This window comes from Astyanax mexicanus, chromosome 12 (genome assembly GCF_023375975.1).
Source record: "Astyanax mexicanus isolate ESR-SI-001 chromosome 12, AstMex3_surface, whole genome shotgun sequence".
Classification (NCBI taxonomy): domain Eukaryota; kingdom Metazoa; phylum Chordata; class Actinopteri; order Characiformes; family Acestrorhamphidae; genus Astyanax; species Astyanax mexicanus.
Genome location: NC_064419.1, coordinates 39,664,044 through 39,680,780, shown reverse-complemented (window position 1 = coordinate 39,680,780; position 16,737 = coordinate 39,664,044). Strand labels below are relative to the sequence as shown.

The 16,737-nt window shown below is 38.2% G+C and overlaps 1 protein-coding gene across 1 annotated transcript in view; it reads right to left on the bottom strand.

Annotated features, from left to right (window-relative positions):
- The window catches only part of samd10a (sterile alpha motif domain containing 10a), a 30,082-nt gene that overhangs the window by 11,986 nt on the left and 1,359 nt on the right, over positions 1 to 16,737 (bottom strand). The window contains exon 2 of the mRNA XM_007231891.4: positions 5,806 to 5,987. Coding sequence (XP_007231953.1) covers positions 5,806 to 5,987 — 182 coding nt within the window. The remainder of the gene's footprint in view (positions 1 to 5,805; positions 5,988 to 16,737) is intronic.

Sequence of the window (16,737 nt, the reverse complement as noted above, 5' to 3'; positions counted from 1 at the left end):
AGGGACACTCCTACTGGAAAGCAGGCAGGCACACAAACAGCACCAGAACCATCGATCAAAGGCGAAGCTATTAGAGAGGACAACACCAGAATACTGGGCATGTCGGTCACTGCACATCCATCTGTAACGTCGGTTCCAGTCAAAGTGGCTGCTTCCCCTTCTGTTTCCTATTTGTCTGTTAGCATTATCTACGTGCTGAAATGATTCCCACTGTTCAAATACTCCATTTGTTCCTCATTTAGGATCGATGGATAGTTCCTCCGAACTATAATTATAGAATGCAGTTAAGCGTAAGCAGACAGAATGCTTCTCATTCTGCTCAACCTGTTTTGTTTCAGAGGAAAGAAAAAGGCTGCGTGGTTACAGTGAAGCAGATAAGATGAAGAAGGAGATACACACAAATATTTTCAAAAAATCCACAGCAGCAGAGACTATGTGTTAGAACACCAGTGACATGATGTTAAGAGTGGCGCTGGCTGTAATGTAAAATGCACAAACTACACATATAGTGTAGATAAAATGTACATATTTGAACATACTATCACATAAAAGTGTTTATGTAGAATTGAATGTATGACAAATTAATAAACTGCTTGAATTTTTGCACCAGGAGAAGCATAAAGTTATCCAAAAGCAGTGTGTCAGACTGGTGGAGGAGAGCATTCCAAGATGCATTAAACCTGTGATTAAAAAACAGGGTTTTTTGACCAAATAATGATTTTTGAACTATATAAACTTGTTTTCTTTGCATAATTTGAGGTCTGAAATCTCTGCATCTTTTCTGTTATTTCAGCCATTTCTCATTTTCTGCAAATAAATGCTCTAAATGACTATTTTTATTTGGAATTTGGGAGAAATGTTGTCTGTAGTTTATAGAATAAAACAATAATGTTCATTTTACTCATTTAGCTTTGGCTGAATCCTGTTAAAAAAGCTATCTTGGACTGAACTGAGACAATGAGAAAGAAGGAAAGAGAGAGAAAGAGAGAGAGAAAGAGAGAGAGAGAGATGTACATTAATCATTCATAACTCCACTTTCCATTCTCACACACTCCAGTGCAAACCACTGCACACAAATAATAGAATAAGAATGCTATTGCTATACCAACATCTATTACTAACCTCACCACACAGAAATCCAGCCTTCCACCTTAAACCTTTTTAATGCTTCACCTTCCCTCGCTCTTTGTTTAGAGCTTAAGCTGAAGTATTGTCCTGTCTCTAATAGATGCTGTAGCCTTCGTGTCTTCTGGAGAACAGACACTTTAAGTGCAGTGAATTTCTCCTGCTTCTGCTCAGATATTAGGAAGTGGCATTAGAGACAGTAATGGTGTCTATGCTGCTCGCACGCCCGGCTCTCTCTGGAAGAAGCTAAGGGAATGTTTCAGTCTTCATAAATTATCATTTCCCATTAAGACTTGAAAATGTACAAAAACAATCCAGGAAACCAGCAGTTCCAGTTTGGAAGCTTCACAAGAGGTAAATTAACATGGATGACTAATGAATGGGGGCTTTTGATCATAGATTCACTTTCAGAGAAATCAAAGGCGGGTTATCCTGCTCTGATCGCCTCCTGCGGAGAGTGGCATACTGCTGCACCCATTCAAAAAAAAATAGCTCACAGTTAGCCTGGAGTTCATAGCCGAACTTCACTGATAAAGCAGTCTTTCCTAGACTTATGAGGACAAACCTGCAGTGCACTGCATTTCTTAAGATTCTTTAGTTTTTAAGGAAGATGTTGCATAAGATAAAATACAGACATCCCTTCCTACAAAAATACGTTACAGGGAGTAAGTAGCAAACCAATATTTTCTATATTTTTGTAAAGATTTGACCTAAAACGCAAATAAAAAAAATACAACTCACTCCTAAAAGTCAATCAAATAAGTACTTAAAATTAAAAGTAGACTTGTTAATTTATTTATTGAGGAAAATAATCCATTATTGCATATCTGAGAGTGGCAACTAAATGTTGATTAGTGCTGCACATCACCTGGGAGAAATTTAAGCCCATTCCTTCAAACTGTCTACAAAACAAAAAACAGTTTTAACTCTATTAAATTGGTGGCGTTCCTTAATTTAATTGCTCACTTTAGGATAAATTCTAAAATCTTTATTTATTTAAAAAAAACATATGCAGAAACATATAAATTCAAAAAGGTTCACAAACCTTTATACACCACTGCACTTATACACTGATTTAGCAGCTTTCCTCTGCTTTCTTAATATGTTCATGTCATACAACAAAGAATTACAAGCATATGGTGGTGTATGTATATCTTTATGTTTTATTATGTTATGTTAATTTTGCAGGGTGGTAGATCTCCAGGACCACCAGAAATGAGCACCACGGTCTAACAGACAATTTGCCCTCCATGGGCAATACAGGCATGAACTCTGCCATGGAGCTGCAGAACTAAACTAAACTGATGCACTATGAAAGAAAGGGGCTGAGTGCACAATGCAAACACAGAGCACAATGATGACGGTGGTTGGTGTGGCACAGTGGATAACACAACGGCCAGCTTATGACCTACCCCATCATGTGAGAGACTGGGGTTCAATTCCTGGTCTGGATGACTGTGATACACCAATAAGAGTCCTTGGGCAAGAACCCTAACACTACATTGGCCCAATTCTTTAATAGGAATTACTTGAAAGTCTCTCTGGATAAGATTGTCAGCTAAGTGCCTTAAATGTAAATGTAAATGATAGATCTAATGAGCACAAGCCAGATTAATCAGGATGGAATAAGTCCCTCTATGAATGCTGATACGTCTACTCAAACGTCTACTGTAAACCTCACTCACAAAGAACATTAATAGGCTTTCTGAGCACAAAAAGAGACCACTCAGAATGCTCAAAATTTCACATTCCTGCTAGTTCTATCTCATTTAATCACTTCCAAAAAGTGTGCAGGCAAACCCAAAACACAATGTCCTTATTTCCAGGATATTGTAAATGACTTGCAGGCACCAGAAAGTCGCTATCAATATGCATCTCAATCTATGAAGCTCATTTTAGCTTTAATCTTCCAACCAAGAGGCAACATAATGGAAGAATGGACGAAATCGCCGTTAAGGAATCTAAATACAAAACACTTTGAGACATAAAGAGCTCCAGTTTATAAAAATTCATAACCAATAGCCAATGCCCCCGTCTGAAGAGGAGTCTGGAAAAACGAAATGAGAAAATCCACATAATTAGCCCTTACTGAACACAAAACAGTTCTCCGGAGTGATGGTACCTCAGGTAATTTCATGGAAGAGATTTAAAAAAGAAAACTCAATTTAGACCATGAACAAAAGAAATGAGGGATCTTTAACCCGGGCGGATGTACTTGGCTCTAATAATTACTTCCGAATAAAGTCAATTAAGAGCATTGCGCATACCAATTAAGATAACTCGCTTAGCTTAGCGCCATCAATTTAGCTCTTATTAACCAGCAAAAATGGGCAAATATATAAAGAAGACAAAGGTGTGCTATAGGGGGAGACGAGCTTAGGTGTGATTTGTGGGTCAGGGAAGTGGTCCACAAGGGGGATTCTTTGTTAATATGGAAATGTAAAGGATCAGCTGGAGTTCAGCATAGACATTAAGGCCCATATCTCTGCCCATAGTGTTCAATTACCCATCAGTGCTCAGGAACCAAGAGGCTGTGCAGTCTATTTAAAGCCATTCTGGAGCAAGAGCGTTCGCTTTACTCTGCCTCGCGGCTCAACTGCATCTTCCCCATTCTCTGCAAACAAAGTCCTGATTTGGATGGATGGCTGGACAGAGCGCAGGAGAGTCAGAGTGGGGTGGGGGGGTGAGGGTTACAGGGAGAACATCCTGCTTTCTGCGCTGTTTCTGCCCTCTTTCCTCGACCTTACGGCCCCAGCCTTTGTAAGGGCATGTCAGTCGGGGTGAAGGCATGCACGCAACATATCGGCTGCTTTAATAATGCAGAAGTCAGCCGCAGATTGGCTTGAAGTAAAAACACCCTCTTTCTCTCTCGTGGCACTGTTTTATGAATAAAGTGTGGACTGGAGCCATAAAGAGAATGGCTCATTAAAAGCATGAAGCTGGAGCATGAAAGCAGCATGGTGATAATAGATGGGGCACTTAAAAGTGATGGGTGATCTCTCAGAGCTATAAAGAGGTCTTCAGCACTGGTGTCACACTGTCAGACTGCTTCTGCTGCACTTCTTCTCGTGGATGATGAAAGACAAAAGGAAGCCAAATGTTCATAGAACAGAATGGTATTTCAGTAAAATGATAAAAAGAGTCACAACTGTATTTTCAGTACCAGTTCCACGGACCATATAATATAATATAATATACATTTTCTAATATATCTTTATAGAGTAAGTGTCATCTCTAGTAATTTTTTGCTCTGTAATTTTTTTCAGAGCCAATTAACCAACACACTTACTAGGACTTCCCATTTCTTGAAACAATGTTCCCGACACTAGAAAGATGAAGACAAACGAATGCCATCTCCGGTAAATGTAAAGTAAGCCACCACCTCTTTTCAAATTGCCAAATCATTCATAACAGTTAATATAAAATGAAAGAACCATTAAGGACTATATTTTCTGTAGTTCTTAATATAATCAGGTTGTATCATCAAATATTAAGGAAACATTCAGAGTTAAAGCACTGTAAGCTCTTGTCAGCAGAGCTCCAGACAGTATTTTCTTATTAGAACTGTGTTGTACATTACAGTAATCTGTCTTGGTTGTGCTCCCCGAATCTGCCCAATTCCATTCCCCAAGCCCCATTTACACACTCAGGGATGACAGGTATAGACAACAGCATCCAAACAGTGTGTTGCACCCAGGGAAATGGGCAATCTGGCTATTTTTCTACTGAACAGGTAATCACTGAGCTTCAGTAAGGTTCACTAACTATGGCTAGGGAATCACTACTACTAGTGTATAGTAGAGATGGGCATTCTGGATGTTGAAACATATTTGTACAGTATATTCACTGATTAGCTACAAAGTAAGGCTCTGTGTGTGAACCTGGCAACCAGCGTGAGCTTTGCGTCTGGGAAGGAGCGTCAGAAAACAAACTCGGGCAGAAAACAAACTCTATCCAGTGTTTGGAAATTGGACTCCTGTCGCCATTTCACACACTCACTCGCATTTACTACTGATTGTTCCTTTAACTGTCTACTAAATGGTGACAGTGCAATCCTACTTTAGCACACACCTAACACAGGAAGTTGTAATTCGATCTTACAGCCTACAACACTGAGACAAGGCAATTACCTTTTACATAAGCCATTCATGTACACCACAGTGAAGGTAGCCTAGGGAAATGACAACACACTGATGATTAGTATCAGTGACAGGGGGACACGCCCACTATTCAAATAGATTAAACCAGGAGCCAATGGAAAGATCAGTGTAGTTTCTGTTTATGAGCATGCCAATGGCAACACACAACAAACTCAAACACTATAAGCCAATTCAACTCAACAATCTTATTTGAATGAATAAATGACTAATGAATAAATGTTCATCTAACTCAAAACAGCTGCATAATGTGTAGGAATATCTAGTTTTACTTACAACAGTCTTCATTTATTTGAGCTCAGATTACTTCTGGGTTTTCAGTAGAGTTAACAATATTATTAACCTGACTTTCATCAGCTTACTGGCTTCTGGTTTTATGCATCTTCTGAATTTAAATGGGTCAGCACACATCCGACACATTCCTTCATCAGTACAGGAAAATTGAAGCGGCTCCGTCACCTCGATGTGCTCTGAAATCACAGTCTGTACCTTTGAAGAGTTCAGAGGAGCTTTGTGTAGTTACCTGCACGCCTTCAGTTCCGGGCTGCTGCAGCAGCTTGACAGTGCGGCCCCCTGCTGTCTTGTGCCCGCGGCCCTCGTGCCAGGTGAGGTTTCCACCGGTACAGCGGCTCAACTGGTACTTAAAATCCTCTGGAAGAGCCTTATACTCCACAGCAGGACGGCAAAAACTAAAGCTGGAGGCAGCTAAAAACAGAGAGACAGTAAGAGCATAAGAATTTCCACTGATTCGCCTTCACTGCACTTTAAAGGAGCTAAACTTTTTAGCTTTTTTCTTTCTATTTCTTGTTGCTCAGACTCAGTTCTGTTTTATATCTTTCTGTGCAGAGAAGACCTTGATATGAAAGATACATTTATAGACAGTCTGGATTCTCCAGCTAATGGCATAGAAGCAAGTTGCTTAGTTTTCCTGGAAAAAGCACAGTTTGATATGTAAGTGGGCTGTAAAACAGCAGCGGTGCTGTGAACTAATGGTTAATGAAATTAATAGCATATGGACCTGCACATGTTAGTTTACCTAATGGAAAATGTGAGGTGTTGTTAAATGAAAAAGTGCTGACAAAACAAAAACATCAGAGAACAGCACACACACATATAACCATGACTGAAAGGAAAGTCCATTCATATCGACAGCTTACCAGACCTTACCTGAACTGGCTTCATTTCTAAAGTTTTTCAAAAGGTCCAGCAGGAGTCAATGCTGTTTCAATAAAATACAGTGAGCCTTGTTTGTGTAAGACATCCTCTTTGAATAAAACGTAAAAATTCTCATTCCATCCTTTTTTCATTCATTTTTGTCACGTCCTGGCCTTGTCTCATGTCTCTGTGTCTCCCACGTGACCTGTGCCCTTGTGTTCTGTCTCAGTACTTTTCCACCAGTGTCAATTTGTAGCTCTGCCCCTTCCCCAGGTGTTTCCAATTCTAGTGTGTTTCCTGTTTCTTTAAATAGATCCCCTGTGCCACTTGTCCCTCGTCGGTCTTTGCACTAACCCCTGTTGTTTGTCTCTCCGTGTCTCTTTGTGATTCTAGCCCTAGCCCTAGCCCTAGCCCCTTGTTTATATCTTCTTGTTTCTTGTTCCCTTTAGTTCCTAGTTTTGTGTTTATCTGTTTATTTATAGTTCCCTGTTATTATCCATTGTTTTCTCCCTTGCCCTGCTTAGTTTATTTATTCTTGTCTAGCTTAGTTTTTCCCTGTCTAGTTTAGCCTCTTGTTTGTTTTCCTTGTATAGATTTATCCCTGCCCTGTTTAGTTTAGTTTTTATTCTGGATCTCGTTTAGTTCTTTATTTTGTTTTCCTCCCTGTTTGTTTATATCATTAGTACTTCTTGTTTGTTTAGTTTATGTTCTCTAGTTTCTCTTGTTTGTTTTGGTTTACTTTATTATTCCATGTTCTTTGTTATTTGTTTATCTTTGTTATTTATTTATATATATATATTTATTAAATTATTTATTTTCGCCATACCTGCACTTGCGTCCGTCTCCTTGTCTCCCTGCCTGGGTCTTTGTGACAATTTTAAAATGTGTAGTTGTAGTCTTTAGTATTAATAAATGCCATGTGAGCCATTTTTTGTGAAAAAAAAAAATGCTCCATTGTTTCTGTATAAATAGTGGTCTCTGAAGAAAGACAGGATTTCAGCTCTTGCTCATGAATATTCCTACCTGCAAACATAACACCTCAGATAAACCTATAGTTACTTATACAAGATACCTCTAAACTCAACTCTAACTAGCCGGTGTAAACACAACTCTAAGCTCTTTAGTATTTTCTGGTCCTTCTGTTCCACTGTATTTTTTTCTTTTTTTTTAAGCCGAAAGATGTTCTCCTTTACCTGCTTTGACTCATTTCGGACTGTGTATTAAGGGTGTTCAGGGTACTGTTACCCTGAACAGCTACAAAATGATTGGAAAACCTGAATCAACTCCAGACTTTTATCTGATTACAGTAATTTGTCATTAGGGACATAAGTTGTATTTTTTAGATGTCAGATTAAAGGAAAGTATTTCTTTGTAACCAATGCAAAAAATGCTTGAAGTTGATACTTTATTATGGAACTTTAAATTAAATAAAGTTCAGTTTCAAAAAATGCACCATGAGTAATGTAGAAATGTATTTAACAATAAAATATAAAATATAAAATAAAATAAAAATATATATATATACTGTTCTGCTAGAAAATTAGATCAGCCAATCAAAGTGAGCATGATCTGCTACATCATTAAAGGTACCATAATTACTTTTAATGTACATTTAAGTACAGAGTGGGAAAATATGAAACAAAGTTAAGCTTAGATTTTGGTGTTTTTGACATTGCTTGTACCCTACTTGGGAAATTATAAACTGTTTCTATTACTATTATGATTCCTAGTACGTCTAAGGCCTGTAGCCTTGTGCTTACAGCCCAGTACACCAGTAGCTCATATCCGCCATTTATGGCACTTCCACTATAAACATTTTCTTCTGAAGAAAAACAAATGCGATTAATCACAGTTAATCACAGAATTTTGTTGTGATTAATCAGATTAAATTTTTTAATCAATTGACACCACTAATTTAAATATAAATTTTAAAAACCTGCTGTCTTCTTTTCTCACATCTGCGAATGGATTTAGACAGCTGTGTTGCTCTCAACACAAGACACAAGATTCTCTCCCCTTGACTCCTGTGCCAGACTATACCCCGTCCATAATGGTATAATGGCTTTACTTGTTTCAGCTGGCACACATTTACATTTTCTATGATCAGAGAGCCAGAAGAAGAGTGTGTGTGTGTGTGTGTGTATCCAGGCTTGCTCGCCATGCATATTCCAGCAGAAGCAGCAGCAGCAGTGGTGTAACTGATTCAGGAGGCAGGCAGTCGGTGTGTGTTTTGTCGATGAGGGGCGAGCGGCTGCAGTGTTTACAGGCGAGGGCACAGGAAGAGCACACTCGCTCATTAAAACCTCACTGACACTATTGTCATAGCACAAACGAGGACAACCAGTCAACTGTGATAACACAAGGTGTGTGTGTCTGTGTGTGTGTGTGTGCGTGTGTGTGGCAGGGGGATTGTCTGTGGTAAAATGAATCTCTTTTGCTCTCTTGCTTGTTTCTGTCTTTTTCTCTCTCCGTCTTTCTCATCCACCCGCCCCTCCAGCTCCACAAACCTACAAAGGCGGTTCTCATCAAGGCCAGATCTCTGCATGTGAGTTGTGAACATGATTCACTTCGGGATAGAGTTGCGCACTAACAAAGTGTCTTTCATCACTGACCCTCTGAAGTGGACACTGCAGTGTGTGTGTGTGTGTGTTTGTGTGTGTGGGGGTGGGAGCGAGTCGTGGGAATGTGTGGTTGGGGGAAGTATAAGAAAATCATGGTTTTATTGTTGGCTCTGTATGACGGATGCAGCCTCCACCACTGCCAGTCCGGATTTGCAAGCGAACAAAATCAGAATAATTCAAAAGTTCTTTCTTAACATTTCCATATAAGGAGATAAACAAAAAAGCCAGGTTCGTTTGTTATGTGTTTAATTTGTTACAAAACATCAGAGGCGAGCCTTTAACTGTGCGCCATGCAGCTTGATTTAGGGCATGTCAGAGCGCCTTGTGCAGCTCAAAGTGTTCAAAATGCATGCACTAATACTGTTAATTCATCATGGGCGTGTTTTGGGTGTAACATGCAATAAACAACATACTAATCAGTTTTTCACTTTCCATGCCCATTAAGAGACAGGTGCATTCGGACCTTGGCACATTGCTATTTCAGGGGCGCAGCTACCTAGACATGTCCAACAATTCTCAGCAGAGGAAACTGACCTGCTTGTTCACGCTTGTTCATTCTATTCATTGTTGATGTAAAAGTTTGCATAGCTATCAACAGGCACACATAATGGGCGGCACAATGGCTTAGTGGTTAGCACATTCACCTCCCAACACTGGTATCTTGGTTTCAAGTCTCTATTTAGGTTAAGTTTACATGTTGTCCCTGTGTCTCATGGGATTCCTCTGGGGATTCCTCTGGGGTTTCCTCACACAGTCCAAAAACATGAAGATCAGGACAATTCAATACTCCAAATTGCCCAGAAAAATGTAATACTCTAAATTGATTGATGTATGTATGTATAGGTATGTGTATTGTATAGGATTGTTAGTGTATAAAATGTATGTATGACTATGTGCCCAAAATTGGATTGGCACATTGTTGCCCAATGCAATCCTCCAGGTGGACGGTCGATTCCGGTTGAGAGTATGCTGTGCGCTATTGGCTGCTGCTTCTCAATAATGTGTGGATGAGTGCTGAGGATAAATGGTTGTGTGTAAACCATGAAAATTGTAAAGTGTTCTTGAGTTTCTAGAAAGGCACTATATAAGTGTAACTTCATGGGTTTGTGCAATGCTGCGTGTCCTTGATGATCCCCTATGAATCCAAGAAATGTGATAAGAAGAGCTGGATCGTAGTTCAGTAATCATATTTCTCTATCCATATATCCTGCAAGCTTCCAAAAAACAGTTTTAAATCACTTAAAACAGCAGCTGTGAGATGAAACCAAACACTTTTGGAGCGATTCTGAAACTGAAAGATTGAAATAATCTTACATTTTCAAATGAATGTAAATGCATTGAACACATTACTGCAGTAATTGGATTATGAACAGCATGTAAAAAATTATCATTGTTCTTTACTGTCTATCATAGGTTGATTTGAAGTTAACAAGTACCTTCAGATACATTACATCTATCTATACACACACCTACTCCTCTCTTTCGACTAAAAACAGATACTGCGGGAAAGTGGAGTACATCTGCTACCTGATCGAGCTCAGATCAACTGGTGCAAGTTAATCATGCAGTCTCTTGTAAGAGCCATGGAAACTAGTGCTGGCAGCAGCATGCCAGGCTTTGAACTTCACAGGGTGAGTGACATGCAACATCTGTGCAGAGTAATGAGCTGGAGGGAGAGGCTGAGGCAGTGCTACAGCCAGCCCCACCAGCCCGCTCGCTCTTAATTATCGATGCAGATGAATGCCAGGATGAATATGGGTGTCACTATTAAAGCAGTGGAGTGCCTCTCAGCAGGTATGTTGAATCGCTGTTTAAAACGTTGGTGATCAAAGCTCAACTACAGGGCCTGGGCTTACATGTTTGACGCTTGTTTACTTGTGTGAATAAAAGGCTTTGTAAGTGTGTGTGTGTGTGTGTGTGTGTGTGTGTGCTCCTAGTTTTGTGTATGTATAGAATGAGGCCTTGGAAGGATAATAGGTTTGTGTATGTATGAGTATGGATGGTTCGTTGGGAAAGTGTTAGTTGTGTGTATGCCAGGTACTGTGCATTAGTTTTAGGTAGCTGAGAACCTATAGATATACAGCTCTGCAAAAAATTAAGAGGCCATTATTCCAAATAAAAATATTGTCATTTAGAGCATTTATTTGCAAAAAAATTAGACATGGCTGAAATAACAAAAAGGATGCAGAGCTTTCAGACCTCAAATAATGCCAAGAAAACAAGTTCATATTCATAAGAGTTAAGATTTATAGAGTTTAGAAATCAATATTTGGTGGAATAATTCTGTTTTTTAGTCACAGTTTTCATGCAACTTGGCATGTTCTCCTCCACCAGTCTTACACACTGCTTTTGGATAAATTAGTGCCACTCCTGGTGCAAAAATGCAAGTTCAACTTAAGTTTGATGGCTTGTGATTATCCTACAGTGTATGCAAAATATGAAACAGCCTAGAACTACAGTATTTTACAGTGAAATAATAAACTCTTAAGGCAACATCTTCTTACATAGTATAGAGCTTTGAATGACTTATTTTCTGCTACTTTTGGCCATGCCACCAAGCCATGTGGGTGTTTTGACACTATCATGTTTTGAAACAATCTTTTTTATCGACAGGAATAGTTTTGGACAAATATATTTTGAACATATTCACAAAAGAATTTAATTTTCACAGATGGCAGTGTTTTGCCAAATTCACAGACCCTGACTGCCATGTACTTGAAGAAGAATCAACAAAACAGATTTGTTAGCACTACATTCGTGATGTTTACGAAGTTTGTAAAGGATGAAATATGTTCTGATGGGACTAGGGTTAGGATAAGTTTAGGCAGGAGTATGCAAACTTAAACAACTATAGACATATTGAACATGAAGTTATTTTAGTGCCTTGTTTAAAAGTAACAGTGGGCCTAATGAGAAGTTGAGGAACTAGTTCCCAAGCAAAAAAGGTTCTCTGTACTGGATAAATTGTACTCCAGTGCATAGAACCGTACACCACTGGTATTACATTACAATTCTAAAACAACACAACAAAAGCCACAGTAACCTCTAGTAATGCAAATATGTGAATATAAACTACACACATACACAGATTAAAACACAGACCATAAAGAAAAAAAATGACTATGGCTTGAAGGCACAGGCACTCTACAACAGTAATCAACCAAAGCTGCAATTTCTTTTGGAATCAAAGAAGTATGTCTATTCTATTCAGTGTCATATATTCTAACTCTTTTGTATGTGGCCGCTAGTTGACATCACATGTAATGTCTTCTCTATAATAATACACTTGAGCATAGTACACCACTCTTGGCATGCTTGATTCATCCATGATATTGGATATACTGCAGATATGCTCATACATCTGGAATGAGGTGGGAGGAAACCAAAGTGTAACGGGAGCAGTGAAATATCACATTGTTGCACATGCCTGGCCTGCATACAGTATTTGACCTCTACTATCCACTCTGACACTGTCTCTTTTACGTTGTCTCAGTCAATTCTCAGTCAACGTTCTCTTCTGCCTCATTTAAAACCTGGAGACGTCAAAAAATGTTGGCAATATATTTAAAAATATGACATCATTTATATTGTAATGTATTTCAGCACATTGCATTTTCTGTGGACCCTTGTTCAGGTATTCCTCTCCTTCTCCTGGACACTGTTTTCCACTTTCAACCATTTTTCTATTTCTGCTTAGGGACATGTTTACCTAGGAGCCCAAGAATGCAAAAATAGCCTCTTTTGAAAAGATGGCACACTAATCAAACATATGGCTTGGTCTTCATCTAAAATAGAGAATTTTTTGTTATATTAGACGAAAAACACAAAACCAAACTACAGTACTAAAATAGACTGATTTTGTGGTAACACTTTATTTGGATAGTACAATTTAGATGCTCTGTAGATAAAGACCCCTCATCCTGGTCATAATCCTAACCTGATTCTTAATACTGCTGAATGTTTCACCTGATTTGTTAACAATCTACACACCGGTGGATGACCTTCAGGGTATTAAAGTGTACTATCTAGAGGTTTATGATACTGTCTAAAAATCTGATGTCCTCTAATGCTGTTGGATATCCAAAAATCGATGCAAAACACGATAAATAAAGATCATACATTAATTTAAGCCCCTCTAAGGTTTTTAGAAGGTTTTTAGAATTTTTTAGTCTAGAATGTAATTTGGTGTGCATTCACTGTGGACCTCTACCTCACTCTACCTCACTCTACCCTGCTCTACCTCGCTCTTCCTCACTCTTCCTTGCTCGACCTCACTGTATCTACCTTTACCTCACTCTATTTTGGTCTACCTCACTGTACCTATGTCAGCATCACACTACCTCAATCTCCCCTGGTCTACCTCACTGTACCTACCTCTACCTCACTCCCTATCTGTACCTACCTCTACCTCGCTCTACCTTGGTCTACTTCACTGTACCTATCTCCACCTCACTCTACATGACTCTATATTGGTCTACTTCACTGTACCTACCTCTGCCTCACGCTACATCACTCTGCTTCGCTCTACCTCACTATGTCTCAACATGTATTAAATGAGTTGGTGTGTTTATTGTAAATAATTATCAGAAATAAATCTAACTCTTTCCATTTAAAAAAAAATCACCATTTTTCTCTTTTAGGAGAAATACATTTTATTTTTTGTATTTGGATGCTTTTACATTACACAGATGTATGTACATATGTGTTTTAATTAGAGATATAAAAAGGCTCGTAAAAGCCACTAAAAATTGTAAAATGAAAAATGGTTATTCATTGAAAGGACTGTTTTTATTGCCTATTTTTTGTGTCTTTTTCCTGTATTTATTATTATTATTATTTATAATTATATTCATCAAATAAATGTTTTTTGCTCAGTAGTATACATGCAATTAAAATCAACCACAACATTAAAAACCATCAGCCTAATATGGTGTAGATCCTATTATGCTGTCAAAACAGCTCTGATGCATTGATGTATGAACTCTACAAGATCTCTGATGCCTTGGGCACCCATGACCCTTTCATCTGTTTACCGGCTTACCTTTTTGGATCACTTTTGCTAGGTACTGGCCACTGCATACCAGGAATTCCCCACAAAACCTGCCTGATGTCTCGGAGATGCTCTGACCCAGGATCAGAGGTCAAGCCATCACAATTTCACCCTGACTGCCTAATATGGATCTCACCTTGATGAGTGCCAATGAAACAAGATAATTAATGTTGTTTAATTGACCTGTTAGAGGGGCTGTGTATTGGCAAGGACGTACGATACGATTCCTATCACAATATAGGGCTTATGATTAATTATATCACAGTATACTGCGATACTGCAGGCAAGGCAATATAAAGTAATTGTTTAAATAATATTTTAGGAAAACTGTTCTAGTATATAGAAACACACTATCCTATTTATAAAATCTGCATAAAAAACTTTTTATCCAATCAAAACAGTGAGATCTAACAACAGAGAACACTGCCATCTTCTGGTTGGGGTTTAAACAGCACAAAATGAACCACTGTCTGTCACCAATCTTTACATGTAAACTATTGTACATGTAATACTGATTGTGTTTTTAAAAATCAGTATTGCACAAGAACATATTGCAATGTTTTAAAATATGGATATTTTCTTCACCCCTAATGTAAATGAGACACTCATTCAGGGTCAGACTCAGATGAACATAGAGTCAGCAGGAGCGAGTACAAAGAGACCAGGCTACATTCCTGCACTACCTGAAACGCCTGCCTTCTCTTTCACACACACACTTCCTGAGAAGACACACACTTCTCTGAAATCAGAATTCCTGAAGCGTCTCCTGAACAGTCCCATGACTCTCAGTGAGGAGCAGTTCGGCAGGTTTATAAATGACAGGACAATCCCACCACGGTGGCTATCATTCTCAGTGGAGGCCTGTTTACAGCCCACTTCAACATTAAACAGATTTTTAGAGCATAAAAACACTGAATCAGAATTATGATGTATCATAAATATCAGTATATTATACTACTTTATACAAAATATAAAAATGCCCTATTTATTATATAATGTCTGCTATGCAGGTTACACCCTCTGTGTGGGATTTAACTCCTAAAAGGGATGTCCACATGAAAATAAAAAAAAAAACGTGGTCATAAAAGTTACTATATTGTAATATCAGCCTGCTACACAGCTTACAATCTGTGTCTGATTTAATTCCTATACAGAACTGGTATGACATGTAATAAAGTGCTGTTTTATGCAAACTGCCATGAAAACATCAAAATTTAAGTGTCAGTGTGATGACTATGTTTCACCATATTAAACAGAATAACCAGGTTCAGCTGGCCTCAATCAGAGAAATATTATGAAGAGTGCAATAGACATATTTATTTTTTAAGAAAACAACAGTTAGATATTTTCTATTTAAATACACAGGACGATGTGTTTTTAGTGTTACACAATATACATACAGGAATATATAGGGAAGATGGATGACCACAAGCCATCAAACCAAGCTAAACTGCTTGAATTTTTGCACCAGGAGTGGCAAGTTATCCAAAAGCAGTATGTGAGACTGGTGGAGGAGAAGATGCCAAGAGGCATGAAAACTGTGATTAAAAACCAGGGTTGATTTCTAAACTCTGCATCTTTTTTGTTATTTCAGCCATTTTATATTCTATGCAAATAAATGCTCTAAATGACAATATTTTTATTTGGAATTTGTGAGAAATGTTGTCCATGGTTTATAGAATAAAACAATAATGATAATTTTACTTAAACATATACCTATAAACAGCAAAATCAGATAAACTGATTCAGAACCTAAAGTGGCCTCTTAATTTTTTCCAGATCTGTATGTCCTAATACTTTGATATTATTCTTTATATTATACTTTATAAGAGTTGGCAGTATGACAATAGTTCATAGTATTGTGAAGAATCTTAAATATTATTATGATACACAATATAACAATTGTTCTGTGAATGCTGTGGTTATTGTTAGTGCTAAACAAATACTGACCTGCTATAGGTGAACTGTATGTTTCATTCCAGACTGTGTAATTTTTTTCTGTTTACATCACATCAAATGCAGCATATGTTAAAGTCAAGTCAAGTCATTATCAACCGCTTCATCCATTAAGGGTCGCGGGAGGGTGCTGGAGCCTATCCCAGCCGGCATCGGGCGGAAGGCAGGATACACCCTGGACAGGCCGCCAATCCATCGCAGGCATATGTTAAAGTAAAATCAATATAGATATGGGAGTATAGAAGAGTAATTAAATAGCAGTTCTTAAAAATCTGCTGCATTTTGACTGTATGTCACAATATTGCTGTAGATATTGTGCATAGTTAAAGTGCCTTAAACCTAAATATCATATAAACTTTTCTCTTAAGAATATCGCCCTGATCTACAGTGTAAAGTGAGCACTCAGACAAGCTGAAATTCAGTGAATGTCTGAAACCCATCTTTATCAAAGGCATGTAAAGTAGCCTAATTAAACTACTGGGTCAAATAAGTCGTTTTTTTAGTATTTCTCTCACATTCACTCATATCATTACAAACACATTAAAAGCCAGATATACAGCGTGTTTTACTAAAGCTGACAAACTGAAGCCATCTACTAAAGTTCTGTTGAACAAACTATCTAAACAGAAAACATAGAAATTAGTGCTGTGTATCGGCAAGAATTTGATGATAT